At 45.4% G+C, this 19,674-nt stretch overlaps 1 protein-coding gene across 4 annotated transcripts in view; it reads left to right on the forward strand.

Moving 5' to 3' along the window:
• Positions 1 to 19,674, forward strand: part of shq1 (SHQ1, H/ACA ribonucleoprotein assembly factor) — a 156,849-nt gene that overhangs the window by 81,895 nt on the left and 55,280 nt on the right. For all 4 annotated transcript variants that reach the window (XM_068051504.1, XM_068051503.1, XM_068051507.1 and 1 more), the window contains one exon: positions 14,718 to 14,838. In XM_068051504.1, coding sequence (XP_067907605.1) covers positions 14,718 to 14,838 — 121 coding nt within the window. The remainder of the gene's footprint in view (positions 1 to 14,717; positions 14,839 to 19,674) is intronic.

Here is a 19,674-nt window from a genome sequence, read left to right on the forward strand (position 1 = left end):
TCTCCCTCTCTCTCTGCGTCTCCCTCTCTCTCTGCGTCTCCCTCTCTCTCTGCGTCTCCCTCTCTCTCTGCGTCTCCCTCTCTCTCTGCGTCTCCCTCTCTCTCTGCGTCTCCCTCTCTCTCTGCGTCTCCCTCTCTCTCTGCGTCTCCCTCTCTCTCTGCGTCTCCCTCTCTCTCTGCGTCTCCCTCTCTCTCTGCGTCTCCCTCTCTCTCTGCGTCTCCCTCTCTCTCTGCGTCTCCTCTCTCTCTGCGTCTCCCTCTCTCTCTGCGTCTCCCTCTCTCTCTGCGTCTCCCTCTCTCTCTGCGTCTCCCTCTCTCTCTGCGTCTCCCTCTCTCTCTGCGTCTCCCTCTCTCTCTGCGTCTCCCTCTCTCTCTGCGTCTCCCTCTCTCTCTGCGTCTCCCTCTCTCTCTGCGTCTCCCTCTCTCTCTGCGTCTCCCTCTCTCTCTGCGTCTCCCTCTCTCTCTGCGTCTCCCTCTCTCTCTGCGTCTCCCTCTCTCTCTGCGTCTCCCTCTCTCTCTGCGTCTCCCTCTCTCTCTGCGTCTCCCTCTCTCTCTGCGTCTCCCTCTCTCTCTGCGTCTCCCTCTCTCTCTGCGTCTCCCTCTCTCTCTGCGTCTCCCTCTCTCTCTGCGTCTCCCTCTCTCTCTGCGTCTCCCTCTCTCTCTGCGTCTCCATCTCTCTCTGCGTCTCCCTCTCTCTCTGCGTCTCCCTCTCTCTCTGCGTCTCCCTCTCTCTCTGGTCTCTCTCTCTGCGTCTCCTCTCTCTCTGCGTCTCCCTCACTCTCTGCGTCTCCCTCTCTCTCTGCGTCTCCCTCTCTCTCTGCGTCTCCCTCTCTCTCTGCGTCTCCCTCTCTCTCTGCGTCTCCCTCTCTCTCTGCGTCTCCCTCTCTCTCTGCGTCTCCCTCTCTCTCTGCGTCTCCCTCTCTCTGCGTCTCCCTCTCTCTCTGCGTCTCCCTCTCTCTCTGCGTCTCCCTCTCTCTCTGCGTCTCCCTCTCTCTCTGCGTCTCCCTCTCTCTCTGCGTCTCCCTCTCTCTCTGCGTCTCCCTCTCTCTCTGCGTCTCCTCTCTCTCTGCGTCTCCCTCTCTCTCTGCGTCTCCCTCTCTCTCTGCGTCTCCCTCTCTCTCTGCGTCTCCCTCTCTCTCTGCGTCTCCCTCTCTCTCTGCGTCTCCCTCTCTCTCTGCGTCTCCCTCTCTCTCTGCGTCTCCCTCTCTCTCTGCGTCTCCCTCTCTCTCTGCGTCTCCCTCTCTCTCTGCGTCTCCCTCTCTCTCTGCGTCTCCCTCTCTCTCTGCGTCTCCCTCTCTCTCTGCGTCTCCCTCTCTCTCTGCGTCTCCCTCTCTCTCGCGTCTCCCTCTCTCTCTGCGTCTCCCTCTCTCTCTGCGTCTCCCTCTCTCTCTGCGTCTCCCTCTCTCTCTGCGTCTCCCTCTCTCTCTGCGTCTCCCTCTCTCTCTGCGTCTCCCTCTCTCTCTGCGTCTCCCTCTCTGCTCTGCGTCTCCCTCTCTCTCTGCGTCTCCCTCTCTGGTCTCTCTCTCTCTCTCTGCGTCTCCCTCTCTCTCTGCGTCTCCCTCTCTCTCTGCGTCTCCCTCTCTCTCTGCGTCTCCCTCTCTCTCTGCGTCTCCCTCTCTCTCTGCGTCTCCCTCTCTCTCTGCGTCTCCTCTCTCTCTGCGTCTCCCTCTCTCTCTGCGTCTCCCTCTCTCTCTGCGTCTCCCTCTCTCTCTGCGTCTCCCTCTCTCTCTGCGTCTCCCTCTCTCTCTGCGTCTCCCTCTCTCTCTGCGTCTCCCTCTCTCTCTGCGTCTCCCTCTCTCTCTGCGTCTCCCTCTCTCTCTGCGTCTCCCTCTCTCTCTGCGTCTCCCTCTCTCTCTGCGTCTCCCTCTCTCTCTGCGTCTCCCTCTCTCTCTGCGTCTCCCTCTCTCTCTGCGTCTCCCTCTCTCTCTGCGTCTCCCTCTCTCTCTGCGTCTCCCTCTCTCTGCGTCTCCCTCTCTCTCGCGTCTCCCTCTCTCTCTGCGTCTCCCTCTCTCTCTGCGTCTCCCTCTCTCTCTGCGTCTCCCTCTCTCTCTGCGTCTCCCTCTCTCTCCTGCGTCTCCCTCTCTCTCTGCGTCTCCCTCTCTCTGCGTCTCCCTCTCTCTCCGCGTCTCCCTCTCTCTCCGCGTCTCCCTCTCTCTCCGCGTCTCCTCTCTCTCCGCGTCTCCCTCTCTCTCCGCGTCTCCCTCTCTCTCCGCGTCTCCCTCTCTCTCCGCGTCTCCCTCTCTCTCCGCGTCTCCCTCTCTCTCCGCGTCTCCCTCTCTCTCCGCGTCTCCCTCTCTCTCCGCGTCTCCCTCTCTCTCCGCGTCTCCCTCTCTCTCCGCGTCTCCCTCTCTCTCCGCGTCTCCCTCTCTCTCCGCGTCTCCCTCTCTCTCTCCGCGTCTCCCTCTCTCTCCGCGTCTCCCTCCTCTCTCCGCGTCTCTCTCTCTCTCGCGTCTCCCTCTCTCTCCGCGTCTCCTCTCTCTCTCCGCGTCTCCCTCTCTCTCCGCGTCTCTCTCTCTCTCGCGTCTCCCTCTCTCTCCGCGTCTCCCTCTCTCTCCGCGTTCTCCCTCTCTCTCCGCGTCTCCTCTCTCTCCGCGTCTCCCTCTCTCTCTCGCGTCTCCCTCTCTCTCCGCGTCTCCCTCTCTCTCCGCGTCTCCCTCTCTCTCCGCGTCTCCCTCTCTCTCCGCGTCTCCCTCTCTCTCCGCGTCTCCCTCTCTCTCCGCGTCTCCCTCTCTCTCCGCGTCTCCCTCTCTCTCCGCGTCTCCCTCTCTCTCGCGTCTCCCTCTCTCTCACGCGTCTCCCTCTCTCTCCGCGTCTCCCTCTCTCTCGCGTCTCCCTCTCTCTCTCGCGTCTCCCTCTCTCTCCGCGTCTCCCTCTCATCTCCGCGTCTCCCTCTCTCTCCGCGTCTCCCTCTCTCTCCGCGTCTCCCCCTCTCTCCGCCTCCCCCCCCTCTCTCCGCCTCCCCCCCCCCCTCTCTCCGCCTCCCCCCCCCTCTCTCTCCGCTCCCCCCCCCTCTCTCTCCGCCTCCCCCCCCCTGTCTTACTCTCGAAGGCTTTCAAGACCTACCTGATGACTGACCACCTTTCTATACTCCGCCTACAATCAGAAACCTCGTTGAAGGAAATCATCTGCATCGTTGTCTGCAAGAGACCCACTAAACCAGTAGTTTTGCTCTTCAAACGAAAAGCTCAGGACCACCGAATTCAGTTAGAAGTAATCAGATAGCTACTGAATTGGCCAGTACATCCACTTTAAGAAAGAATTAAATCTGTTGTGGTCTAACAAGGAGAGGGAAAAGAGGGAAACCATTCAACTCCTCCTCACTTGACCGTAACACTATAATGTTGTTCATCCAAATCTTTATGGAGCAGAGTGTATTGTTAAACATTTTGTTTAAAATGTTTTCCTGCACCCTTTGGGTTGAATAAAATCTGCGTCGCAATTTGCTGGAAGTGCGAGTTGGGCGTATGGGACCTTAGTGAATGAGGGCACCAACAGTGTGTCTCCTTAAACAATGAAATTTAAGGATTGTGAAAGGAACAGAGGAATGACCGAGAAGAGGGAAAAGGGTGCATATGACAGATGTCAGGTGGATAATTCAATTGAGTACGAGGCTGAGTATAGAAGGTTCAAAGGGGAAGTGAAAAAACAAATAAGAGAAGCGAAGAGAATATGAGGAGACTCGAGGTCAAAATAAAAGGAATCTAGATGTCTTCTATAGGCAAATAAATAGTAAAAAGGTAGTAAAAGGAAGAGTGGGGCTTATAAAGATCAAGGTTAGGTTCCGTTCTATCCTTCACCGCCTGTTTTTTTTTTTTGGAATAGAACGTGGTGGCGGAGAATGGTTCCCAAAGTGGAAGTTGGAAACTAAGGCAAAAAAATTTCAGACCTAAAACTGAAGTCCTAGTGGCCCATTGCGGAAAATGGTAGAAAGCAAGTTTAAATTGTTGGTGTGCGATTACCCTCTGATGTTCTCGACGTCTGAACCAAATGACCAGTGGAAATGTGTGCACGGATTTCAACTCTCCCAAAGGAGAAAGAAGGCATTCCCTTGGTGGTGTTGCTTCTTGGGAGAAGTAAAATCCGAAGTAAATTATTTTGTGAGATGGATGTCCATCAGTTGGGTAGTGAAGAAGGTTTGGACCTCCTATCACATTCCTCGATGAAATCTGCAAGAAAAATGATGTGTTAAATGCCAATGAGGCACAGTCAGACTTTGTTAGATTTCGGAAACAGATGGTTGTTTCATGAAAGGATATATCATGGACTTTATCAGATTTTATAAAAGGTTGACCAAGTTCAATTTGGGGATCCCTGGATCAGTACTTGAGTTTAAGTTACTGAATTGTGTTTAAGGTGTCTCACATTGACTGGCAACTGATTCTAACTGGTGTTTGCTTCTCAGAGAAAGCGAGTCTGTCGAATCAGATGTCTGCTGCCTTAAAATAATTCCTGGGGAAATAGTCTTTTCCTTCACCTTTCATGTGACAAATGAGACATTTCGCTGTGACACGAAGAATACAAGATTTAATGATTGTCAGGTTTTGAACTAGTCCAGATACCAGACTTGTGTCAATACAACTGAAGAATTTAAGACTGGCAGAATGACGATGAAGGTGCGTTTAACAGATATAATTATTATAGCACAAGACAAAATGGGAGCAACAATAATCGGAGAATGGATCCCAGGAATGCCCAAGGAACAGTTAATGGTGCTTCAGGTGTGACTCGAAATATCATTATGCAGTGAACTGCTCAAAGGGAAGAGGGAGGGTCCTCAGTGACACATGACAGAGAATTCTGAGGAATAGCATGAAGATAATGATGAATCAGAACAAATTATACTGTTCACAAGGAGCTTTAGTCCTGTGATGAATGTTAATCACAAACTCCTTTAATTGTCAAGTATTAGGTAGATAGTATGTGGGACAGATTGGTTAATAGGTTACTTTGATTCCCTAAGGAGTGGTGATTGACACAAGTCTAAGGAATACAAGAGTACTATTTGCTTTAGGTTTGGTGATGAAAACACAGAGGCCACTGAAGAGATTTGTAATCTCAGATAGCTGAAGTAAGCCATTTATAAGTACTGATGTAGTTTCTAGTGCGATATCTATGCTGTTGAATAAACCTTCTATGAAAAAGGCATAAATAAAACTACATGGGGCATGCTCAGGCAATTATTTTTGGAAAATCAGTTTATCTGTTTGCCCTGACGGGACATTATTGTATTCCCTTAACAAAAACTGATACTCATCAGCATGTTAGACAAGTATTAGTGCCATCCGGTGATGAGAATGGGAGAAAAAAAGCAAATTGTCTTCAAGATATATAAACAATTTTCTCACCCTACTTGTCAGAGGTTAAAAATTCTGCTAAAAGATGGTGTAGTTGATGAGCATACGAGGCAAATAGAAGAGATTAATGAGAAGTGTGAAATCTGTAATAAAAAAACAAGTATTGAAGACACAATATCCATTGGCACATGACTTGAATGAACTGTTTGCCATCGATCTAAATGTATGGGACAAAGACAGAAATATTTTCATTCTACCTTTTAATGTCTTGGCTACCAGATTTTGTCTTTTTACACTAATGCATAGAAAGGGCAAGAGGGTTATTATAGACAAAATTGTGGAGCAATGAATAGTGATTGGATGTGGGACACCAGCCAAGTTCGTGACTGATGATGGAATTTGCTAATGACAGGTTCAGAGAAATGTGTGAAAACATGAATATCATGGTCATGAATACAGCAGCTGAGAGTCCTTTTAACAATGGTCATTGTGAAAGAATCATGCTGTATTCATTGAAATGGTGCATAAAATTTTAGCTGATCAACCAGACTGTAAGTTGATCAGCGCCCTGGCATGGGTAGTTCATGCATCGAATTCTCTCAATTTTTTTTATTCATTCATGGGATGTGGGCATTGCTGGCTATGCTGGCATTTATTGCCCATGCCCAATTGCCCTTGAGAAGTCGGTAGTGAGTCACTTGCTTGAACTGCTGCAGTCCATATGGTTCCATGTTCAGGGAATACAGTGCAATCCACACCCACAATGCTCTTGGGGATTTTGACCCAGTGACAGTGAAGGAATGGCGATGTAGTTCCAAATGGCTGAAGGCTATTGTTCTTATCAGTTAGTTTCTGGGTGAAATCCCAACTTGCTTTCTGTGTTGTGTGGTAGTCCTCCTGCTCTAGAAGGTACTGCGACTAGTTCACTTTTTTCCCTACAACTTTGAATCCTTTGCATGCAGGGCGACTGGCTTTTATGAAGGCTGAGGTCTCAGAAACTGCATAGAGCACTGAGGCATTGTGTTAGACTATCTGAGACAAAATCTAATTCACAAGGTTTATTGTGTTATAAAGGAGAGGATCATAGTGAATGGAAAGGCCCTGGTAAAGTAATAAATCATGGTAAGCAAGTAGTTGGCAAACAAGGAAATTAAATGCTTGAGGCTAATTCCTCACAATTCATCAGCATTGGCTACAGAATCTTGGACTCTCAGCAGTGGATAGAAGTAAACAAGGCACTTTGTATCTCCAATACTGATGTGTTTTGTGGTGAGGACCCTGAGGAACAGAATGCGGCAGATCAAGGACTGGAAAGTGGTAATGTGAGTGATCATGCCACCCAGGGCAGAGCTATCACGTCTACAGGCCAGTAACCCACAGTGGGTACTTCGGTGCCATGTGTTCCAGAGGGGTCAAGTGTTTGGAGGGATGTGTAAGAAAAGCTTAAATATTGGTTAACTGTTCAGGATGATGGCTGAGAAGCGAGGTCCATGGACTGGCAGAATGGGTGAAAGAGTGGAAAGTGAGAAAGCGTAATGCAAGTACTGGTAGTGGGTCCGGATATGACTCTTGCAATGGAAAACGCTCACAAACTGGTAAAAGAACCTATGATAGTGCAAGAGGGAGATTTCACAGTAGCAGTCCCAATAAGTAGAGGCCGCAGCTTGAATAGATTATACAATGAAATAAAGGCCACAGAATAGTCTCTGAGCAGAACTGGAAGCAGAAGTCCTCATGATGGTGAGGTTTTTGTGGCTGCCAATAAATCTGAGGTTCAACTAATGAGAGGCAAAACAAAAAGGAGTTACATAGTTGGTGAGAGTTTGAAGTTTATTATGAAGTACCAGATAAGTGACAACCAACTTTGTCGCAATGGTGGATTTGTACTGAAAAATACCATGCAGTTGAGACTTATAAGGCTAAAACAAGGCTAGCTGCTCGGGGTTTTCAAGAGAGATTTGGTGGTGTAGATGTTAGTGAACTCCTCTACAGCTGGAAAAGTAACCTTAAAAATCTTTTTAACTTTTTTGGCCACATTTATGCGAGTGTAGAGAAGTAAACACAAAAGCTGCGTTTCTGCAATACCTTTTCAGAGAGAAGTGTTTCTGAAGCTTTCTAAAGAGGTAGCAGTTGCAGAAGGAAAACTGTGGAAACTAAACAAATGCTTCTCTGACCTGTATGATGCTTCCAGGGTATGGTGTTTTTAGGTGAGATCTGTTTTGTTGAAAATGCATTGTTCAACTAAAAGCAGATCCTGCAATGTTTCATTGGTATCGTAAAGGACAATATTTGGGCATCTTCATGATGCATGTTGATGATTTCTTCTGGGGCGGTACAGTGGAATTTGAGGAATGTGTTAAGATTATAGTAGGATTTAAAATTGAGAGGCTTGAGGGGGCTTTGACATATATTGGTTTAGATATTAAGCAAAGTCGGTCTGATATAACTTCAAATTAACAATCGTATTTGCAAATGTAACTTTCTCCCCGCCCAACGTTTTGATGTGTTAGAGGATGTGTTAGGAAACATGATTAAACACCCTAAAGTCAAGAATGTTTAAAGGGTTAATAAAATATTAAAGAAAATTAAATCTGGATAAATGTGTACTTAAGTTCCAATCTTTTAGTGACCCAAAGAACACGGAGCTAGTCATGTTGAGCAATCCTACATATACTAATCTTCCTGATGAGTGTTCTAGTGCAGCTGGTTTTGTAATATTTCTGATGGGTGAGGATACTGAAGATAGTATACCCATTGAATGTTTTGTGGATAATAGTTAATTGTGGGATAATGTACACTCTACGAAAAGTGTGAATGCGAAAAGGTTATGGTTTGACCTTGTTGGCTTGAAACAAATGCTGGAGAAAAAAGGGAATCTGTAAAATTAAGTAGGTGGATTCAAAAGGAGATGTACAAATAAATCGTTAGTGGTCCTCTCTCGCAGTGTAATGCTTTGTACAGAATATGGAGGTTTTTTTGCTTGTACATGTAAACTTCAATTTTTATTTAAAGAGAAGGGAATCTGTTAATTATATATTGAACTGTGTTCAGGTGGTGGACGTTAACTGAGATTCTTTGTGGTCCTATGCATAGGAACAGACTGAAACCGGTGGTTGGGTTAGGAGGTGCATGTTTTTAATGAGATGTCTGTAAATAAAAGCTTATGAAAGTACAGAGTGGGCTCCAGTTCTGTCCTGGCTTTCTGGAATATAACATGGCATATGTTGTTGATTCACCATTATTTTACCAGGAAGATTTGGCTCAATATCTTTGAGAAAGAGAGAATTGGCATGATTGTAGCACCTTATCACATCCTCAAGCTGTGCCAAGGCACTTCACAATGATCGAGTTACCATTTTGAAATGAGATCACTTATGCAACTTTCCAATGCTCCCACAAACAGCAAATGGAGGACCAGATAATTTGCTATCGAAGTGTTGATGGAAAGGTGGAATGTTGGCCAGACAGTGGGATAACAGCCTCTTTTTTTCAAGCAGTGCTGCAGGTTCCTTTATCTCCATATGAACTACTAACTAGTGGAGGTCTCTTTAATGTCTCATCTACCAGTGCAATGATGCATCCAAACTGCACTGATGTATCAAATAAGGTTATGTGATCAGGTCTGAAGTGGGCTTTGAACCCACAACCTTTTGACACTGAGGAGAGACTGCTACCAGTTGAGCTTAAGTGATACCAATGAAGAGATGCAGTGGTACCTCTGGGTTGGGAAATGGCCAGAATGAACTCCATTTGGAAACTGCCGTATTTTCATGATGCACTTCTTCTTTGTGGTAACATTACTTGAGGGAAAAGAATCTTTAAACACAAAAAAACCTACTCACACAAGTTTGCGTACTGAATGTTGCAGAGCCTTTGTGCTGGAATAATTCTGCAAAAGGAGTGTGGGAAACAACCCTTACACATGTGGCAGTCAGCCAGAGGCAGTTAAATAAATTATTCAATCGATCTTTTTTGATTGGAACACCCTGATGTGGTTGCTCTGTGTATCTACTTCTGAATGGCATAGTTGAGATTGTACTCATCGGCTAAGAGATGCTTTCACTTCAATCTATGAGCAGTTTCTCAAGCCTGCATCCCCACCTCCTTCAATTCCAGTGGCAACTATAAGTTCACTCACTGTTATGAAAGTGCTTCAATTTTTTGTAAAATTTTTTTGAGAACTTGTGTTTTAAAACTGAAAAGATTCCATGGATGTGTTTTTTTAAACCAAGTTCACTGAAAGGGCACTTGGGGTGTTGTTTGGAAACAACCTTTGCTGGAAATCATCTTTAAACTCAATAAAAAAACAGAAACCTTTGTGACCTGGGGAAGATGTTTACAGAGAAGTCACATGCCAAGGTTTATGGAGGTCAGGAGGTTGCCTTTTTCTGTTTGGGGGTTTGGATATTGTTTTCCGTTCAGTTGAGGTGTGAACTGTTTTGAAGACAGTTGGAGGTCAAATTGTCAAGGAAAAACCACCCAGCTCACCTCTTTCTCTACCTCTTTGAAGAAACCCTGCAAAGATCCAGTGTGGGAGAGTTAAAATCCCTGGTACTGCATCTCTCCTGAGAAGCTGGAAAAACCTGCCAGATTAATTATCAACACTGCCTGCCAAGAACTGCTTCAGAAAATATCGCAGTGACCAGTTTCTGCATACCTGGACGCCAGACCAAGAGGGACAACTGACATCCGTCCATATCTTCTCTTTGGCCAAATACTTGCTAATTTTTGAAGAAACAAAGTATTTTTTAAAATCTTTTTTGTAACATACCTCTGCAGAGAGAATTTCTATATATTTTTTCTCTGTGTATGTGTGTGTTTGGGGGGGGCATTGTGGTGGTGGGGGAATTGAGGAAAGGGAACTTTAATATTTCAATCTGTTAATGCTTTGCTTGGTTACAGGATAAGTCTTGTCTGATAAAATGATAATTTTGTTGTTTATAAAAGAAACCTGGTCGGTGTATTTTTATTCTGAGATTAAGAGTAGAATATATGATTGACCACATTGGTAACCGGCTAAGTATTTAAATATATGTTGTGACCTGTTGAGAAGTGGAACTGGAGGAAGACCGTTCATTCCTTCCACCTCGATCGTAACATGTGGCATTGAATTTTGGAAACGAGGATGAAAGCAGAACCAATGCCTGGCTATTGAGATAGTCAATTTCAAACTGGCAGCAGTGGGAGCACTAGAAATGGCCTCCGCAAATGGGCAAGGGTTCCCATTCCTGGTACTTATCCAGTGACCTTTCCTGGAATTGTATCCGTAGATATTGGATGAAAATAGAATTGGGTTACACTGATAGCCAACAAGAGAAGGAAAAAGTTTTTCAAGAAGGAGGCACTTAGTTACCTCAAATTGACAGTCTCTATAAACATTACTTGGGAATTTACAAAGTTTCAGGCATTCAGCTGTGAAGTTGGAAATATTTGAAGACTCACTTGGAGATTTGACCACCTGCTGTTCACGTTTCAGTCCTTGGCAGACGTGAGGCATTAAGAATACACTGTAATGTGGTTGTTTTCAAAATGTATTTGAAACCTGTACGTTATATGTTCACGTGCAATTTTGCTCAGTTGTTGGGGTGACTTGCGAAGTGATCTCTTGATGAAAGGAACTTTTGCTGAAATCAGTTATGCGATAGATAATCAGTCCATTTGTGGATAGAATTGTCACTTTCTGGTGGATATTTCTCTGCTTAATTGGTTTTGTTTTCTGCTGAAACAACATGTAGTCCACATTTATCTGAAGAATACATTTGAAGGTTTTTGAAGTAGCATGCGTTCACTTATATCCTGTGTTATGACCAGGTGAGCAATGTCTAGGGGTCTTTTGCTGTATCTACCTGGTCTTATTGTAACAGGGTTTTATTTGTTAAACATACTGTGTTTTGAGCTCCCCTTGTGTGAATCCTCGTTCACAGTTTCCAATTATAAGGCAAACAACTGAGTACATACAGGATTTTTTTGGTTTAAAGCAGAAAGATGAAATCTATTGAACCTTAAACTTTACTCTAATACAGTTCACCCCTACAGATATATGACATGCACATGTAATATAAACATGCAGAGTAGGGACAGAGAAGAGCTGAAGAAAAAATAAGTAGAACAGTTTGAGGCAATATCTTGTTACTGGTTTCTTGAGCTCACTGTAGTCCTTGATTGAAGGTATGGTCTTGCCTTAAGTTGGGGCTAAGTATTGGTCTTAAACCTTGTTCATGTAGGAAATCTTTCTCTCTTTTAGGTTCACGTGTTTTCACAAGATTCAGTTCCGTGGGAAGAGATGAAGGCAGACAGACAGGCAGGAGATAGTCTCAGTTCCAGGAGAGGTCTTTACTCTATGAGCACATGGCTTGTTCTCAGTTCAAATTCCTTTGGGATATCAAATTCAAAAAAGACTCCCAGGTTGCCCCGCAGGTTAGCCATGTAACTAGTTCCTTATATGGAACAGTCTCTTCAACATCCTTTGTTGGAAGTTCAAATCCAAAAGCTCCAGCCAGCTAGACGTGACTAGAACTGGTTTGACCAGTTCTGTGTATTGGAGAAACTGGGACTGGCTCCCTTTGTTTCCAAGTTATCATGTATTATGCAAATGTCCTTCCAGTCAGAGATTGCAATTTTTTTACATTTTAATGTTCATGTGGCGAAATAATGTGTGCCTCAGTCTTAGCAGGTGGGGTTTGCCTGACACCTGTCTATAAGAGCCAAGAGTGCTGGATGATCCATGTCTCATATCTGTGCTTTGTAATTATACTAGGTACTTGTAACATGTTAGAACTAATGAGATTTTCTGCCAGGTTTGATTTCCATTTTGGGTTACTGTTAACAGTATTGGGTCCTAGAAAGCTGTTTGAATAATCTATTACTGACTGGTTGGCCAGAGTACAAAGCTTCTTTTGCTGAATCAATGGCAAAGGCAAGCTTTTGACCTCGTCAGCAGACGTGGTCTGGTCAGACTACTAGAAAAGATTGGATGCCCACCAAAGCTACTAAGTATCATCACCTCATTCCATGACAATATGAAAGGCGTAATTCAACATGGTGGCTCCTCATCAGAGCCCTTTCCTATCCTGAGAGGTGTGAAACAGGGCTGTGTTCTCGCACCCACACTTTTTGGGATTTTCTTCTCCCTGCTGCTTTCACATGCGTTCAAGTCCTCTGAAGAAGGAATTTTCCTCCACACAAGATCAGATGGCAGGTTGTTCAACCATGCCCATCTAAGAGCGAAGTCCATAGTACGGAAAGTCCTAATCAGGGAACTCCTCTTTGCTGACGGTGCTGCTTTAACATGTCACACTGAAGAGTGCCTGCAGAGTCTCATCGACAAGTTTGCGGCTGCCTGCAATGAATTTGGCCTAACCATCAGCCTCAAGAAAATGAACATCATGGGGCAGGACGTCAGAAATGCTCCATCCATCAATATTGGCGACCACGCTCTGGAAGTGGTTCAAGAGTTCACCTACCGAGGCTCAACTATCACCAGTAACTTGTCTCTAGATGCAGAAATCAACAAGCGCATGGGAAAAGGCTTCCACTGCTATGTCCAGACTGGCCAAGAGAGTGTGGGAAAATGGCGCACTGACACGGAACACAAATGTCTGAGTGTATCAAGCCTGTGTTCTCAGTACCTTGCTCTATGGCAGCGAGGCCTGGACAATGTATGTCAGCCAAGAGCGACGTCTCAATTCATTCCATCTTCGCTGCCTCCGGAGAATACTTGGCATCAGGTGGCAGGACCGTATCTCCAACACAGAAGTCCTCGAGGCGGCAAACATCCCCAGCTTATACACACTACTGAGTCAGCGGCGCTTGAGACGGCTTGGCCATGTGAGCCGCATGGAAGATGGCAGGATCCCCAAAGACACATTGTACAGCGAGCTCGCCACTGGTATCAGACCCACCGGCCGTCCATGTCTCCACTTTAAAGACGTCTGCAAACGTGACATGAAATCCTGTGACATTGATCACAAGTCGTGGGAGTCAGTTGCCAGCGTTCGCCAAAGCTGGCGGGCAGCCATAAAGGCGGGGCTAAAGTGTGGCGAGTCGAAGAGACTTCGTAGTTGGCAGGAAAAAAGACAGAGGCGCAAGGGGAGAGCCAACTGTGTAACAGCCCCGACAAACACATTTTTCTGCAGCACCTGTGGAAGAGCCTGTCACTCTAGAAATGGCCTTTATAGCCACTCCAGGCGCTGCTCCACACACCACTGACCACCTCCAGGCGCTTACCCATTGTCTCTCGAGATAAGGAGGCCAAAGAGAGAAATACTTTTAGGTAGTTAAGCAGAACGTAGTTGAGTTTGTGACAACCTGGTGTCCCTGTATTAAATCCACTTCAGTTATACACAACTGCAGTTTGCAGAAAGTGTGCGTTTTGTAGAGATTTGAGACAATGTGGCTAAAATTGCAGAATAATTAGCTGGAAAATTACTACAGTACCACAGTTCTATATTGCACTAATCCAAATAAAACTTGGGTATAAGCAACACCATAAAATACTTGGCTCAGCATCAATTCTCAAACACTTCTTCCTATTCCCCACACCGGACCATCACCCCACCACCGAACATCAAGCTACTGTCCACAGGATTTTCACGGACATCTTCTCTGGAGATGTTCCCTCTACAGCTTCCAACCTCATAGTCCAGCCTGCTTCTACCTCCTTCTTAAAATCCACAAGCAGGACTGTCCTGACAGACCTATTGTTTCAGCCTGTTCCTGCCCCACTGAACCTATTTCATCTTATCTTGATTCTACCTTTTCTTCCTGGTCCAGTCTCTTCCCACCTACATCAGTGAGTTCTAATGAAGGGTCACTGACCTGAAATGTTAACTCTGCTTCTGTCTCCACAGATGCTGCCAGACCTGCTGAGTATTTTGCAGCATTTCTTGTTTTTATATACCATAAAATACTCCTTGGTTTATTCCAAAAAATGTAATTTTGTAAGTGTCTAGAAATATAATTTTTAATAGTTAATACTGAGATGTCAATCTCTTGATCAAAATGCAAAATTTATATAACACTTGGAGATATTTTAAAATTAGAATATTAGGCAGAGCCTGATAACTTCTGAATTATTCTTTGCATTTTCAAAATGCATGATTAAATGGCTGGAGTTGTCACTAAAACAAGAAACAAAAGGCTACAGAAAGCTTTTTGCATCAGTTATTCAAATTCTTGCATTACATTAAAATAAAGGCATGTCAGCAAATTAAAAATTAAGTGACTGGAACATAACGCCCACTTATGACACTTGAAAGCTGCTTACCTGTTCATAGATTTTAGGGTTTAGTTGTGAATGAAGTACTTGATTTATAGTACAAACGATGGGATCAGTGTAACTAGCTTCTCAACTTTTTAAAAATGTTGGTGAAAATAGCATATTTATTTGGGGTTTACTTAAAAGTTTATCTTCTCCTTAAACTAGGTAAGTCTGCTGTTCTGAAGTGCCTGCTGGGCATCCACAAGATCTTCAGAGAGAGTGACCCTGCATATCTCCTTAATGATCTTTACATCACAGACTACTGCATTTGGATCCAGAAAGTCAAGTGAGTCTTGTAATTGAAAGATACAACTGGGTATCTCAGCAAGCTGCAATGACATTTCCATAACCTGTAAGCTGGCAGTAAATTTGTGACCCACCTTGCATAAATTCTTTGTAATTTGCATAGCTGTATAGGGTTGTGGGGTAACACGGTGAACTGAATTGAATAGGTATAAGGAAAAGTTAAGTGGTTGTCAAAATATACCATATTAAATATATTGTACTGTACCACATACAGTTCCTTTTCAAACTGTTACTTTTCTCATTTGAGTACTGCAGGTTGTAATTCTGTTCAAGTTGCCGGGATTTTTCTCTGACAATTTACTGCTATGTTGAAAACTCTTCAAAAATTTTGACACATTCTCTTTGCTACGCAATATTTTGGCACAAAATATGCTTTCGAAAATGTCATTTTGAGCTTCAAACAGCTGTCTACTATGTGATGATATGAAGGTTCTTGATGAAGTTGAAAAATGTGGCAGGAAACCAAGGCTACAGCCAAAGGTTTCAGTCTTGCTGACAAGTTCTTACAGAATAGAGCCATGAACAAAGTGACAGCTTGGAAAGCTGCTGACAAAATCCTTGCAGACTTGAGTTTGAGTTGCTGACCATATGTTGGAGTATGAATATTGACCAAAAAAACCCTCCAGTTTCATAACTCTACCATGAGCATGACGAGTAGCACCTCAGGAGAATAAATTAGACTTAAATGTGAGACAATATTGTGTTCTATATGAAGGACATGTTTATTGCTAAGTGAATTGGTGCTTTTGTATTAGCATTAGTAACATTTCTTTTTGCAGCAGATCATAATTCTACAAAATTATTTATCAATCATTTAACTTGCTGGTGTGTGCCAGAACTTTCATCTGTCTGATAGGTAGTAGAGGGGAGGCGGTGACGTAGTGGTATTGTCACTTGACTAGCAACCCAGATCCCCAGGGTATTGCTCTGGGGATATGGATTCGAATCCCACCACAGCAGAAGGTGGAATTTGAATTCAATTAATAAATCTGGAATTAGAAGTTAGTATCAGGGTGGCGCAGTGGTTAGCACCGCAGCCTCACAGCTCCAGCGACCCGGGTTCAATTCTGGGTACTGCCTGTGTGGAGTTTGCAAGTTCTCCCTGTGTCTGCGTGGGTTTCCTCCGGGTGCTCCGGTTTCCTCCCACAGCCAAAAGACTTGCAGGTTGATAGGTAAATTGGCCATTATAAATTGCCCCTAGTATAGGTAGGTAGTAGGGAAATATAGGAACAGGTGGGGATGTGGCAGGAATATGGAATTAGTGTAGGATTAGTATAAATGGGTGATTGATGGTCAGCACAGACACGGTGGGCCGAAGGGCCTGTTTCAGTGCTGTATCTCTAAACTAAACTAAACTATCATGATGGCCATGAAACCATTGTCGATTGTTGTAAAAACCCATCTGATTCACTAATGTTCTTACCTGGTCTGGCCTACATGTGACTCCAGACCCACAGCAATGTGGTTGACTCTTACATGCCCTCTGAAACGGCCTAGCAAGCCACCCAGTTGTATCTAACCGCTACAAAGTCAATAAAAAAGAAGGAAACCGGACGGACCACCCGGCATCAACCTAGGCACCGGAAACGATGACGTCAAACCCAGTCCTGTCGACCCTGCAAAGTCGTCCTTACTAACATCTGGGGACTTGTGCCAAAGTTGGGAGAGCTGTCCCACAGACTAGTCAAGTAACAGCCTGACATAGTCATACTCACGGAATCATACCTGACAGAATGTTCCAGACACTGCCATCACCATCCCTGGGTATGTCCTGTCCCACGGGCAGGACAGACCCAGCAGAGGTGGCAGCACAGTGCTATATAGTTGGGAGGGAGTTGCGCTGGGAATCCTTAACATCGACTCTGGACCCCATGAAGTCTCATGGCATCAGGTCAAACATGGGCAAGGAAACCTCCTGCTGATTACCACCTACTGCCCTCCCTCAGCTGATGAGTCAGTACTCCTCCATGTTGAACACCACTTGGACGAAGCACTGAGGGTGGCAAGGGCCCAGAATGTACTCTGGGTGGGGGACTTCAATGTCCATCACCAAGAGTGGCTCCATAGCGCCACTAGTGACCAAGCTGGCCAAGTCCTAAAGGGCATATCTGCTAGACTGGATATGTAGCAGGTTGTGAGGGAACCAACAAAAGAGAAAAACATACTTGACCTCGTCCTCACCAATCTGCCTGTCGTAGATTCATCTGTCCATGACAGTATTGGTAGGAGTGACCACCGCAAAGTCCTTGTGGAGACGACGTCACGGCTTGACATTGAGGACACCCTCCATCGTGTTGTGTGGCGCTACCACCGTGTTAAATGGAATAGGGCAACGCAGTGGCTAGCACTGCATCCTCACAGCTCCAGCAATCCGGGTTCTGTTCTGGCTACTGCCTGTGCGGAGTTTGCAAGTTCTCCCTGTGACGGCGTGGGTTTCCTCCAGGTGCTCTGGTTTCCTCCCACATGCCAAAAGACTTGCAGGTTGAAAGGTAAATTGGCCATTGTAAAAATTGCCCCAGTGTAGGTAGGTGGTAGGAGAATTGAGGGAAGGTGGGGATGTGAGAGGGAAAAATGGGATTAATATAGGATTAGTATAAATGGGTGGTTGATGTTCGGTGCGGACTTGGTGGGCCGAAGGGCATGTTTCAGTGCTGTATCTCTCTATGACTCTGAGATTTCGGACAGATCTAGCAAAGCAAAACTGGGCATCCATGAGGTGCTGTGGGCCATCAGCAGCAGCAGCAGAATTGGAGGCAACCACAATCTGTAACCTCATGGCTTGGCATATCCCCCATTCTACCATTACCATCAAGCCAAGAAACCAACCCTGGTTCAATGAAAAGTGCAGGAGGGCATTCCAGGAGCAGCACCAGGCATACCTCAAAATGAGGTGTCAACCTAGTGAAGCTACAACCCAGGACTACTTGCATGCCAAACTGCGTAAGCAGCATGCAATAGATAGAGCTAAACGATCCCATAACCAACGGATCAGATCTAAGCTCTGCAATCCTGCCACATCCAGCCGTGAATGGTGGTGGACACTTAAACAACTAACTGGAGGATATGGCTCCACAAACAGCCCAATCCTCAATGATGGGACAGCCCAGCACATCAGTGCAAAAGATAAGGCTGAAGCATTTGCAACAATCTTCAGCCAGAAGTCCCGAGTTGATGATCCATCTCAGCCCCCTCCTGAAGTCCTCAGCATCAGAGATGCCAGACTTCAGCCAATTCGATTCACTCCGCGTACTACCAAGAAACGACTGAAGGCACTGGATACTGCAAAGGCTATGGGCCCTGACAATATTCCAACGATAGTACTGAAGACCTGTGCTCCAGAACTAGCTGCGCCCGTAGCCAAGCTGTTTCAGTACAGCTACAATACTGGCATCTATCCAGCAATGTGGAAATTTGCCAGTTATGTCCTGTACAGAAAAAGCAGGACAAATCCAATCAGCCAATTACCGCCCCATCAGTCTACTCTCAATCACCATCAAAGTGATGGAAGGTGTCATCAACAGTGCCATCAAGCGGCACTTGCTTAGCAATAACCTGCTCAGTGATGCTCAGTTTGGGTTCCGCCAGGGCCACTCAGCTCCTGACCTCATTACAGCCTTGGTTCAAACATGGACAAAAGAACTGAACTCGAGGTGAGGTGGGAGTGACTGCCCTTGACATGTGTGGGGGGGGGGTACTTAAAAAAAGTAATTAGGAGAGCGAAGAGGGGACATGAAAAAACACTGGCGGTCAAGATAAAAGAAAATCCTACGGTGTTTTATAAGTCTATTAAGGGTAAGAGGATAAGTAGGGAAAGAGTCGGGCCCATTAGGGACCAAGGTGGCAATCTGTGTGTGGAGCCGGAGGACATAGGTCAGGTTTTAAATGATTACTTTTCATCTGTGTTCACTATGGAGAAGGACGATGTAGGTGTAGAGATCAGGGAAGGGAATTGTGATATACTTCAACATATTAGCATTGAAAGGGAGGAAGTATTAGCTGTTTTAGCAGGCTTAAAAGTGGATAAATGCCCAGATGAGATGTATCCCAGGCTGTTGTGAGGCAAGGGAGGAGATTGCAGGGGCTCTGACACAAATTTTCAAATCCTCTCTGGCCACAGGAGAGGTACCAGAGGACTGGAGGACAGTGAATGTGGTGCCATTATTTAAGAAGGGTAGCAGGGAGAAACCAGGTAATTACAGGCCAGTGGTAGGGAAAATATTGGAAACAATTCTGAGGGAGAGGATTAATCTCCACTTGGAGAGGCAGGGATTAATCAGGGATAGTCAGCATGGCTTTGTCAGGGGGAGATCGTGTCTGGATAACTTGATTGAATTTCTTGAGGCGGTGACAAAATGTGTAGATGAGGGTAAAGCAGTTGATGTAGTCTACATGGACTTCAGTAAGGCTTTTGATAAGGTCCTGCATGGGGGATTGGTTCAGAAGGTAAGAGCCCATGGGATCCAGGGCAATTTGGCAAATTGGATCCAAAATTAGCTTAGTGGCAGGAGGCAGAGGATAATGGTCGAGGGTTGTTTTGTGATTGGAAGCCTGTGACCAGTGGTGTACCGCAGGAATCGTTGCTGGGACCCTTGCTGTTTGTAGTATACATTAATGATTTAGACTTGAATATGGGAGGTATGATCAGTAAGTTCGCAGATGACACAAAAATTGGTGGTGTCTTGAATAGTGAGGAGGAAAGCCTTAGATTACAGGACGATATAGATGGGCTGGTAAGAATGGCAGAGCAGTGGCAAATGGAATTTAATCCTGAGAAGTGTGAGGCGATGCATTTTGGGAGGACTAACAAGGCAATGGA

Source organism: Heterodontus francisci, chromosome 19 (genome assembly GCF_036365525.1).
Source record: "Heterodontus francisci isolate sHetFra1 chromosome 19, sHetFra1.hap1, whole genome shotgun sequence".
Classification (NCBI taxonomy): domain Eukaryota; kingdom Metazoa; phylum Chordata; class Chondrichthyes; order Heterodontiformes; family Heterodontidae; genus Heterodontus; species Heterodontus francisci.